This window comes from Hyaena hyaena, unplaced genomic scaffold, assembly GCF_003009895.1.
Source record: "Hyaena hyaena isolate Hyena2069 unplaced genomic scaffold, ASM300989v1 scaffold_2187, whole genome shotgun sequence".
NCBI classification, from domain to species: domain Eukaryota; kingdom Metazoa; phylum Chordata; class Mammalia; order Carnivora; family Hyaenidae; genus Hyaena; species Hyaena hyaena.
Genome location: NW_024082813.1, coordinates 24,319 through 37,275, shown reverse-complemented (window position 1 = coordinate 37,275; position 12,957 = coordinate 24,319). Strand labels below are relative to the sequence as shown.

The 12,957-nt window shown below is 38.0% G+C and overlaps 1 protein-coding gene across 1 annotated transcript in view; it reads left to right on the top strand.

The window, feature by feature from the left end:
• Positions 1-12,957, top strand: part of TMEM185A (transmembrane protein 185A) — a 39,515-nt gene that overhangs the window by 14,828 nt on the left and 11,730 nt on the right. Inside the window, exons 2-3 of the mRNA XM_039225461.1 lie at positions 7,748-7,924; positions 11,831-12,038. Of these exons, the coding sequence (XP_039081392.1) occupies positions 7,748-7,924; positions 11,831-12,038 (385 nt within the window). The remainder of the gene's footprint in view (positions 1-7,747; positions 7,925-11,830; positions 12,039-12,957) is intronic.

The window sequence follows — 12,957 nt, the reverse complement described above, 5'->3', positions numbered from 1 at the left end:
TAACACCCAGTGCTCATCCCCACACGTACCCTCCTCCATGCCCATCACCCCCCTTTCCCTCCCCCCACCCCCATCAAAAATTTCCCCTTTTTTAGTGCAGTTTTGTGCATTTTAATAAATCCATATATTTGTAGATATATGGATAACCCAAAGATTTAGAACAGTTCCATCACTGCAAAAAATTCCCTCATGTCCCTTTTTAGTCAGATTTCCCCGCCAACACAATCACTGGTCACCAGACTGATATATTTTCTGTATCTATACTTTTGCCTTTTCTAGAACATCAACTAAATGGAGTCATGCGGTATGTTGTGTTTTCAGTTTGAGTTATTTTACTTAGCAGAGTACATTTGAGGCTTAGGCACATTGTTGCATGCATCCCTACTTCATTCCCTTTTACTGCTGATTAGTATTCCAGTGAACAGATATACCACAGTTGGTTTAACCATTCACCAGTTGATGGACATTTGGGTTGGTGCTAGTGGCTATTATAAATAAAGCTGCTTTGAGCACTTGAATACAAGTCTTTGTGTTGACATATGCTTTTCTTTTTCTTGAGTAAATACCTAGGCATGGAATTGCCGGGCCATAGAGTAAGTGTGTACTTAACTTTATAAGAAACTTCCCAAATGTTTTCTAAAGTGGCTGTGCTGTTTTGCATTCCCACCAGCACGCAATATTTGAGGGTCTCAGTTGTTCTACATCCTTTGCAACAGTTGTCAAAGTTGGTGGTTTTAATTTTAGCCATTGTGGGGAGTGTATAGTTTTATCTTGTTGTATTGCATTGATATTGTATTTCTTTAGTGTCTGAAAATATTGAATATCTTTTCATGTATTTGCCTTTTGTATAACTTCTCTGATGGAGTGTCTGTCCTTATTTTTTTTTTTGCCATTTTTAATCAGATTGTTTTCTCATTTTTTAGTTATAAAAGTTCTTTATATATACTGGATTCAGGTACTTTGTCCGATACAGGTTTTTGGAATATGTTCTCCCAGGTTGAGGCTTGGGTTTTCATTTTTTAAGTTGTCCTTTAAAATTTTTTTAAATGTTTATTTTATTTTTGAGAGAAACAGAGCACACCGTGGAAGGGCAGAGAGAGAGAGAGGGAGACACAGAATCTGAAGCAGGCTCTAGACTCTGAGCTGTCAGGCCAAAGCCCAACACGGGGCTTGAACCCACGAACCATGAGATCATGACCTGAGCTGAAGTTGGACGCTTAATCAACTGAGCCAATCAGGCGCCCCTTTAATTGTCTCTTTTGGAGATTAAGAGTTTTTAATTTGGAAGAAGTCTTGTTTTGTATTCCATCTAAGAAATCTTTTCCTAACCCTAGGTGGCAAATAGTTTTTCCTCCTGTGTTTTCTAGATGTTTTATAGTTTTGGCTATTACATGGAGGTCTGTGATCCATTTCACATAAATGCTTGTATATGCTGTGAGGGTAAGAGTCTAGGTGCATTTTCCTCGTCTTTCCAGTTGTTTCAGCCTATTTGTTGGAACACCGTCCTTGCTCCATTGAATTGCCTTAGCAGCTTTGTCAAAAATTAACTGACCATATATGTATGAGTCTGTTTCTGTATTCTCTTCTGTTCTCTGTGTCTCTTCTGATGCTAATACCACATTGTCTTGATTATTGTAGTTTTACAATAAGCCTTAAAAGCACATAGTATAGGTTCTTCAACTTTGTTCTTTCTCACCATTGTTAGTCCTTTCGTTTTCACTTAACTTCTAGAATCAGTGTATCAGTTTATATAGAGGGATTTTCATTGAGATTGTGTTGAATCTTTAGAATAATTTGATGAGCATGGTGAGCTAATTAATGATTGCCAAAGATAACCACTTTCCTAATCCATGGAACCTGTGAATATTACCTTCTAAGACAAAAGGTGAATATTAGCTTATGTCCTATAAGATGTGATTAAGTTAAAGATCTTGAGATGGGGAGAGTATCCTGGATTATCTCAGTTGAGTCCTAAATGCAGCCATGGGTTTCCATATAAGAGGTAGGTAGAAGGACATATATTATATTAATACAAGAAGGCAGTGTGATGTGAGCAGAGAAAAAGATTTGAAGATGCTACACTGCTGGTTTTAATGATGGAGGAAGGGGCCTAAGGAGTGAAAGGACTACAGTTATAGAAACAGGGAAAGGCAAGGAATGGATTATTCCTTAGTCTCCAGAGGGAGTGGGCCCAGTGACACCTTAGTTTTAACCCAATGAAACCCATTTTGGACCTCTGGCCTCTATCCACAACTATAAGAGAATAAATGTGTGTTGTTTTAAGCCACTGAGTTGGTGGTCTTTTGTTATAACAACCATAGGAAATTAATACACAGTGTGTGCAAATCTTAACAATATTGAATTTTCTAATCTATAAGCATGATCTCTCTCTCCACTTATTTAGATCTTTAATTTTTCTTGGTAGTGTTTGGTAGGTTTCAGCATACAAGTCTTGCACATATTTTGTTATATTTATTTCAGTATTTCATATTTTGATGATGTTTGTAAATGGCAGTTTTTTTCATGAACTTTTAATTTTAGAATAGTTTTAGATTTATAGGAAAATTGTCGTAAATGATAGGTTAAAAAAAAATCTCAGGATCCACTTTTTCATTGCTGGCATAAAGAAATGTAGTAATATTTTTTTGTATAAATTACTTGGTATCCTGCAACCTTGGTAAATTCACTTATTTGATTTGGAAGTGTTTTGTTTTGTTTTTGGTAAGTAGCTAGGATTTTTTACATAGATAGTTATGTTGTCTGCAAATATTAGATGTACTCCTTCCTTTCAACTCTTTACCCCTTTAGTTCTTTTTCATGAATTACGGTTATGGCAGGGACCTCCAGTACAAGGTTGAATAGATGTATTGAAGTGGACATACTTGCCTTGTTTCTAATCTTAGGGGAAAGTATTTAGTCTTGCACAATTAAACATTATTTTCATAGATATCCTTCTCTTCCTAATTTATGCCAAGTGCTTTTTCTGGAACTATTGAGATAATCATGTTTTTACTTTTTTTTAAATTCTATTCATGCAATGAATTACATTAATTGGTTTCAAACGTTAAGCCAAGTTTTCAATCCTGACTAAACCACACTTGGCCATACTGTAATATCCTTTTTGTATAGCGCTGGATTCAATTTGATAAAATTTTAAGGATTTTGCATCTATGTTCATAAAGGATATTGGTTTATAGTTTTCTTTCTTGGTCAGTGTTGGTATCAGGGTAATGCTAGCCTCATAAAATACATTAGGAAATATCCTTCTCCCATCTTTCTCTGTAAGAATTTGTGAAAAATTGGTATTATTTCTTTATGTATTTGATAGATTTTTTTTCAGAGCCTGACGTTTTCTTTGTGAGAAGAATTTTAACTACAGTTTTAGTTTATTCAATAGTTATTGGGATGTGATATTTCTTCTGGTGTGAACTTTGATAATGTCTCAAGAAATTTACTTGCATAAAGATGTTCATAATATCCCCTTCTAATCCCCGTAATGTTTGTAGGATTTGTAGTAATGTCCCTGCTTTCATTTCTGGTATTGGTGATTTTTGCCCACTGTTTTTTTCTGATTACTCTGACTATAGGTTTGCTCTTTTTCTTGATCTTTTCAAAGAACCAGGATTTAGTTTCATTGATTTTTCTGCACTCATATTTATCATTTCCTTCCTTCTGCTTACTTTAAAATTTTCCTTCTCTTCCTAGTTTCATAAGGTGCACCTTAGAGCATTGACTTTATATCTTATCTAACGAAAGCATTAGATGCTATAAATTCCCCTTAAGTACTACTTTAGCCGTATCTCACAGATTTTAGTAAGTTGTGTTTCCACTTTTCATTTATTACAGAATTTTTCAAATTCTCCTTGTGGTTTTTTATTTTACCTATAGATTATTTAGAACTGTGTTTAATTTGCAATCATTTTGAGAATTTTCAAGGTATCTTTCTGTTGTTGATTTTTAGTTTAATTTCATTGTGTATAGTGAGTTACTTTGTTTTTCATTTTTAAAAAAAATTTTAAGTTTATTTATTTTGAGAGAGAGAAAGAGGGCTAACAGGGGAAGGGCAGAGAGAGGAGAGAGAGAATCCCAAGTAGGCTCCACACTGTCAGCACAGAACCCAATGCAAGGTTTGAACTCATGAACCATGAGATCATAACTTGAGCTGAAACTAATTGTTGGACGCTTAACCAACTGAGCTACCCAGGAGCCTCTAGAGATTTACTTTGTATAATTTTGATCCTTTTAAATTTGTTGAGTCTTGTTTTATGACCCACATTTCAGCCCATCTTGGTGAATATTCCATGTGTGTTAGAAAGGGATTTGTATTCTGCTGTTGTGGGAGGGATGCTTTATCAGTATCATTTAAGTCATGTTTGTTGATAGCATTATTGCAATCTTGTGTAAACTTAGTAATTTCTATGTGTTCTATCAGTTATTGAGAGATAAGTGTTAATTTCCAATAATAATTGTGGATTTTTCTATTTTTTCTTTATTGTTTTCTACACGTATTTTAAAGCTTTGTTATTAGGTACATAAATATTTACAGTTGTTAGATCTTCTTTGACAAATTGACCTCTTTATCATTAAGAACTGTCCCTATTTGTCCTTGGTAATATTCCTTGTTCAAAAATATACCTTGTCTTATATTTTGGCAGGCAGAGTAGCTCCCCAAAGATATACAGGCCCTAAACCCTGGAACCTGTGACTGTTATGTTACATGGTAAGGGGGACGTTGCAGCAGTATCTAAGGTGACAGTATTAGTTTCTGTTATTTCCACGACAAATCGCCACACTTCTTAAACTAAGAAGTTTAAGACACTTCTTAAAACCACACAGAACTCATTATCTCACATTTCTGTGGGTCATAAGTACAGGTACAGCAGGGCTAAGTTGGATTTTCTGCTTAGAGTCTCACAAGGCCAAAATCAAGGTGCTGGCAGGGCCACATTCCTTTCTGGTGCTCTGGGGATTAATCTGCTTCCAGATTCATTTTGGGTTGTTGTCAGAATTTAGTTCCTTGCATTTATATGGCTGAGGACTCCCATTTTTCTTGCTGGCTATCAGCAGGAGTCATTTTCAACTTCTCGAATCTGCCTGCATTTCTTGGCTCGTGGCTCCCTTCCTCCATCTTCAAAGCCAGCAAAGGCAGGTTGAGTTCTTCTCGTGTGTAGAATCTTTCTGACTTCCCCTTCTGCCTTGTCTCCCCTTTTCTGCTACCTCTCTCTGACTCACCCTTATGCCTCCATTTTTCTGCTTTTAAGGATTAATATTATGATCACACTGGGCTCACCTGGATAATCTAGGATAATCTCCCTATTTTAAGGTCACCTGATTAGTAATTCCATCTACAAAGTCTTTGCATGGTAGTACCTGATTAGTGTTTGACTGAATAACCAGAGGACAGGAATCTTGGGGAACATCTTTAGAATAGTTAAGCGTCCGACTTTGGCTCAGGTCATGATCTCACAGTTTGTGGGTTCGAGCCCCGTGTTGGGCTCTGTGCTGACAGCCAGCTCAGAGCCTGGAGCCTGCTTCAGATTCTGTGTCTCCCTCTCTCTCTGACCCTCCCCTGCTCAAACTGTCTCTCTCCCTCTCCCTCTCTCAGAAATAAAATTTAAAAAAATTTAAAAAAATCTGCCTACTAAAGTTATGGACTTGATGACAGGAATAGTATCCTGGATTGTCCAGGTGGACCCAATCTAATCACATGAGCTCTTAAGCAGAGAACTTTCTCTGGAAGCAGGAGCAGTATGGCAGAAGGGGAGGTCAGAAGAATTCTAAACATGAGAAAGATTCACTATGCTGTTGCTTTCTTTGAGATGTAAAGGCTTATGGGCAGGGATCAGAGAGAGACCTCTAGGATCTGAAGGGCAGCCCCAAGCTGACAGTCAGTGAAGAAACTGGGATCTCCGTTCTACAACCACAAGAAACCAAATTTGGAGCAACCTGAATGAACTTGGAAGCAGATTCTTCCCAGAATCACTTGATAAGAGCCCAGCCAACTGACATGTTGATTTCAGCCTTATGAACATCTGAGCAGTGAAAGCAACCAAGCCTTTCTGGACTTCTGACATACACAACTGTGAGATAATAAATTTGTATTGTTTTAACCTGCTAAGTTTGTGATAATGTATTATAGCAACAATAGAAGACTAAAACAGATACTAATACACCACTGCTGCAGCTTTCTTTTGGGCGGTATTTGCTTGGTATAACTTTTCTCTGTCCTTTTAGTTTTAATCTGTGATTTTATCGATTGATGAAGTTGGTTTCTTATAGATAGCATATAGTCCTCCTGCTATTTAATAAAATCTGACAATCTTTATCTTTTCACTGGTAGACCATTTACATTTAATGTAATTGTCAATAGTGTTGGGTTTTAACTACCTCTTGCTGAATACTGGGAACTGCCTCTAGCAATAAGCTGGAGCATTAATAAGTTCATTTTATTTTCTTTTATTTATTTATTTATTTATTTATTTATCTACTTAAATACTTTATTGTCAAATTGGTTTACATATAACACCCAGTGCTCATCCCAACAGGTGCCCTCCTCCATGCCCATCACCCCCCTTCCCCTCTCTCCTACCCCCATCAACCTTCAGTTTGTTCTCAGCATTATTTTCTTCCTTCCTTCCTTCTTTCCTTCCTTCCTCCCTCCCTTCCTCCCTCCCTCCCTGTCATCACAGTCCTTAGTTGTCTGTTGTCCAGTATCTGAAAACTGTTGTTTCATATATTTTGTCCAGTCTATTATTTAAGGTTGGAAGAAAAACCCCATTCCTCTTACTTCATCAAAGCTAGAACTAGAAGACTTCAACAATGTAATTTCTAATTAATATTTTAAGGACATGCCTTCAGGAAGTCCCTTTTATGTGAAGTGTGTGTGTGTGTGTGTGTGTGTGTGTGTGTGAGAGAGAGAGAGAGAGAGAGAGATCTATTCGGTTACAGAAATTATAATACATGTACTAAAATGTTACTGTATCTGAACATGGAAGCTTAAAAATGCCATGCCTTTTTAAAAATACAATCAAATAATTAGTGACAAAACTTGAACATATCCTAAACGTGTCAGCCTTTTTCAGTCTCCATGTCTTGGTACATCTAGTTCCTTCTGCTTGAAATGCTTCCTCATTTCATAACATTTCTTGCCTGGCAGCTTTCCACATATCTTCTGGAAGCTTCTCAGCTTCCTAGTATCCCCATACAGAATCCATATTTCCTCTTCTGGGTTTCCATGACTCTCTACCCTAGCACTGTTCCAGCACACATAAAATCATGTGTTTCGTTTTTAAAAATTTTTAAATACTTTTATTTGAGAGAGAGAAAGAGGCAGAGTGCCATCAAAGAAGGGGCAGAGAGAGGGAGAAACAGAGTCCAAAGCAGGCTTCAGGCTCTGAGCTGTCACCACAGAGCCTGACATGGGGCTCGAACTGATGAATCACGAGATCATGACCTGAGCCGAAGTCGGACGCTTAACCCACTGAGCCCCCAGGTGCCCCATATAATTATGTGTTTCTGTGTAGACTCCCTCCTACCAGGAAGCCCTGGAAAGCAGGGAACTTATTTTAGTCTTCTTTATGTGTCCCTTACCCCTAACACACAATATGTCTACTTAATAGAACCTTTCAATAAACGATTGTTGAATTAGTGACTCTACACGTGGTCAAAAATACTGTTCTTACTCTCCCTTTCGGTATCATATATTTATAAAAATGAGTCCTCTTTAATCATTTTACTTTTCTCCTAGTAAATTCCTCATCTATGCCTGTCTCCTGCTGTTCTCTGTGCTGCTGGCCCTTCGTCTGGATGGCATCATTCAGTGGAGTTACTGGGCTGTTTTTGCTCCAATATGGCTGTGGAAGTTGATGGTCATTGTTGGAGCCTCAGTTGGAACTGGAGTCTGGGCACGAAATCCCCAATATCGGTAATACTGCTTTATAAACTGATAAGTCTCCACCCTGAGGGAGCAAGATCTTGTTTTTAACTTTTGATTAAGTAAAGACTATTTTTTCTACCTATCTAGAGTTTTATAAGAACTATAATAGAGGCAAACTGAGTTCTAGCCTAAGTTTTTTTCTAAATTAGTTGTTTGATATGCATTTTTAAAAATATAAGCAGTGTTATGTGGGGTGCTTAAGGTCCTGGCTAGTCCTACAATAGGAAATATAAGCTAAAATGCATCTAAAGCATCGACCTGTTATACCATCCTAAACTAGGAAGTATAAGACCATCATGTTTCCTGGAGCAGTTCTACAAAACAAAGGCCTGGCTTTGGTCATCACGGATATATCTGTCTCCAGTTCAGTCCTGGAACTGGCGTCCCTTTGTCCCAGTCCCCTTATCGTGGGGTTTTAGGGCTGTTAGTGGTGTGGGGGAGGTAGTTTGGCCAGGAAACAGTGAGTCCTTGAGACAGGGAAAGATGAGGCCCAGATGTTGTGAAGTAAAGCAGAGCCATTGGGGGCTAGGAAGAGGGGTCACCTCTACTCTCAACTCCTCTGAGGCTTTCTTCTTGGTTGCCTCAGCTAGTCCAGGTTCCTGGAGTCGTCTCCCTCCTCTGTGCAGCCTAGTGCTGCTGGGGCCTGGAGAGTCTCTTCTCCCTCACAGAGACTGGCACTTCAGACAGGAAAAAGGGGGACTGGAGGTGCTGTTCTCAGCCTTCCCCAGACAGAGGGGGAGGGCAGGAGTGCCCCGTGGACAGGCAGGGCACATTCAGTTGCTTGTGTGAGAAAAGTACAGGAGGTGTTTAAATCTTTCAACTTTAAAAATAAGCTTTAGCCCATTACCACATATGCATCTAAGAACTTTAAAACAGTCCTACAAAGAGCCTTGGCAGATGGGAAACATTTGTGTGCAGCTGTTTAAAAGTCCTTAGACTTTCTTTGTTTTCTTTTTAATTTTTTAAATGTGTGTGTTTGCTTGTTTGTTTTTGAATGTAAGCAGAGAGATGAAACTCTAAGATTTTATTTTATTTTTCTAAAACAGTTTATTGTCAAGTTGGTTTCCATATAACACCCAATGCTCATCCCACTAGATTTTATTATTTGTAAATTATTTTTTAAATTTTTTAAATAGTTTATTGTCAAGTTGGTTTCCATATAACACCCAGTGCTCATCTCCACGAGTGCCTTCCTCCATGGGAGAGAGAGGGAGGCAAACCATGAGAGACTCTTGAATGCTGAAAACAAACTGAGGGCTGATGGGGGTGGGGAGGAAGGGAAGGGGGGAAGATTACCTGTGCAGCCGGCAAATCTTTTCTTTTTTACGAGATATTATCAGATATCCAACGTTTACGTCTCAAAGAATGAAAAGTTAAATAACTAAACATTTTAGGTTCCACTAATTGATATTTAGAAGCTATTGGAGCTTTGCCCTAGTGGTTTAATTTAAGGTTTTTAGAGCACGGAAAGGAATCGTATGCGTGTTGTTGAGTGTAGTGAATGTTGGGGCATGATCATTCTGGTGGTAACATTATCCAGTGGAACATGCTTGGGTTCTATAGAAGTAACCACTGGCTTCATTTTTTCTCTGTCCTAAACTCAGGTGTATTTTCACCAAGAAGATACATCATATGGGGGTGGGGGAGAGGAGAAGGGGGGTGATGGGGCATGGAGGAGGGCACTTGTTGGGATGAGCATTGGGTGTTATATGGAAACCAACTTGACAATAAACTATAAAAGAAAAAAAGTAAATGTTTATCTGTATTTCAGTGAAACATTATAGGCTTTCCAAATGCATTTGTAAGCATTTTCCTGATTAGCAGCCTTATTCTATTTCAGTTGTTAATCTCAGAAGTTCCTACATGATACCTAAACTTCTAATTAAACTGATTTTGTTTAAAACCAGTTTTAACTGATCTTATTTTTCTTTCATCTGCAGGTGTTAATTCATCACAATGTGATAGAAAGGAAAATAAAAAGGCATTCATAATTTTATTTGCATTTTAAAATAGCACCTAACAATAGTTCCTATATTTTCTTGAAATATAACCCACACTTATTCATAAAGCTAGTTGTTTTTATAGTATTGCATGAAGTGTGATTTACATGGTTTTTATTTTATTTTATTTTTTTAAATGTTTTATTTATTTCTAAGAGAGACAGCGTGAGCAGGGGAGGGTCAGAGAGAGAGGGAGTCACAGACTGAAACAGGCTCCAGGCTCTGAGCTGGCAGTCAGCACAGAGCCCGACGCGGGGCCCGAACCCACAAACCGCGAGATCATGACCTGAGCAAAAGTCGGACGCTTAACCGACTAAGCCACCCAGGTGCCCCTATTTTATTTTTTTATCGTTAGTGTGTTTATTTTTTCACAAAATATAAGAAAAGATAAACAGAAAAATTGGAAAAACCCCTTATAATATATAGATGAAATTTTATTTTTCTGGCCTTCTTGAAGCTTTTGAAAATTACCCTATGACAAATCTGTTTCTAACAAACACTAAAGACAGAAGTATTAATGCCTTTAAAATACTGTATGTATGTAGCTTTGAATAAAATGTGCCAACAAAAGTATATATTTTTATTTAAAAATGTATTAAAGTCATAAGTTGAACAATGACCTGTGTCATTCCTCTCAGATCTCCAACATGCAGTGACTCACATTTTAATGCCTGCACTCTACTTTAATTATACCATTTCTTGTTCAAAAGTCTATCATCTAGAAAAGGAAGTATATGTCCAAATATATGATATGCGACTGAGAATGGCCAATGAGAACCTTAAAAATTTGGGGGCCCTGCTTGTAGCAAACCTTATTAAGTTACAGGTTTATTATTTTTCTTACTATATGGCAATGCACTTGTATATATAAGCCATGGTACACATGAATCGATGAATAGAAACATACGGAAGAATCCCATATGTGCAGATGCACACAGGACTGAGGAATTAGTTAAAAGAGTAACATGTAGTGTGGTTACTTTTTAATAGAAAAGTTATATTAGACTATAAGTTTATGTCTGACATTACTTATTTCTGTAGTTGAAATTTTTTCAGGAGTCCAAAATGGGGATTAATAGTACACTTACCTTGATGAGCATAGAGAAATACATAAAATTGTCAAATTATTACATCATACATTGAAACTAATATAACACTGTATGTTAATTATACTTGAATAAGAAAACAGTGACTTAAGGTGGCAAAACAAAGTTCCCAAATAGAGTAAGACATGACATAAATTTTTAAATACATGGTTTTTAATTCATTGAGGGATGAGGATCATGAGATTTAGGGGATATTTGTCAGGTTTTAGTAGTAGAAGCAACCAGCTTGAATAATCTTGGAAGCAGCTAAATTTAAAGTTATGAATGAAACCATTTATGTACACCGTCAGAGAAATAATAACTGCCTATTACTTCTGAGAAAACTTTGGTTTGATTGTAATGTTCATTTCTTTTTTTTTTAATTTTTTAATGTTTATTTATCCTTGAGAGAGTGAGAGAGACAGAGAATGAGCAGGGAAGGAGCAGAGCGAGAGAGGGACACAGAATCTGAAACAGGCTCCAGGCTCTAAGCTGTCAGCACAGAACCCGACACGGGGCTCGAACCCACGAACCGTGAGATCATGACCTGAGCTGAAGTCGGACGCTCAACCGACTGAGCCACCCAGGCGCCCCTGTAATGTTCATGTCATATAGTTCTTTGGTGTTTGGAAGATTACATATTAAAGATTAAGTTAGTTTTCTACCTAACTTACTTTGCTTTTTGTCAAATTTATAACTATATTTCATGGTATCAACATAAGTTGGTATTTGCCTTGGACTGCTTGCTTGTTTTGGAGATTCTGAACTGAGAGTATTTCTCTTCTTCCTCTTCTTGTGTCCCTTTTTAGAGCAGAAGGAGAAACATGTGTGGAGTTTAAAGCTATGTTAATTGCAGTGGGCATCCACTTGCTCCTGTTGATGTTTGAAGTTCTGGTCTGTGACAGGATTGAAAGAGGAAGCCATTTTTGGCTCCTGGTCTTCATGCCGCTGTTCTTTGTTTCCCCGGTATCTGTGGCAGCTTGTGTTTGGGGCTTTCGACACGACCGGTCCCTGGAGGTGAGATTTCATTTATTTGAGAATGTTTTTAAAAGTAAAATCTTTTGGTCACTTACTGTACTGAAGATCTCTTGCCCTTTGTTAGGAAGAGAGGAATCATTAACTCTAGGTGATGGTGTGTGAGGAAACAAAAGGATGATGGAAATAATCATGGTTCTCTTTCTTGACTTAGAACACTGGCTCTTCACCCAGGCCATCAAGCTTCATCCAGCATCACGGCTCACCCCAGACACCCCTGTTAGTCAGGCTTCTCCTGAGAAACAGAACCAATAAGAGAGGTGGGGAAGGGGAGAAGGGAGGGATTCAGGAAGGGAACAAGGGAGGGAGGGAGGGAGAGAGAGAGAGATTGATTGATTGGTTGGTTGGTTGGTTGGTTGGTTGGTTGTAGGGAGCTGGCTCATGTAGTTGTGGCGCTCGCAAGTTTGACTTTCATAGGCCGTGCCAGTATGCTGAAGATGCAGACTTACTTGAGGCTATGGTCTTGACACAGAATTTCTTCCTCTCCAGGGAACCTCAGGGCTTCTAACTAATTGGTAAAACCAACCCACAATATTGAGGACGACCTTCTTTACTGAAAGGCAATACTTTTGCAGCAATACCTAGACTTGTGCTTGATAAATAATTGGGTACCACGTAGCCCAGCCAAGTGGACACATAAAACAAACCACCTTCCTGTCTCAGACCCCGTGATCGAACACTTCATCTGCTCTCTAGTTAGCTTTAAGCCCTTTTTGCCTAGGCATAGAGGATACACAGATTAATTTAAAAAGTAATACTAGCAATACTAATACTAGTATTGAAAATGATTGCTGATCACATTTACTGAGCACTTACTGTGTGCTGGACATTGGGCTAGTCCTTTCCAATGCAGTGGTGTCTTCTTAAAGATTCACATCAACCCTGTGAAGTAGATGCAGTC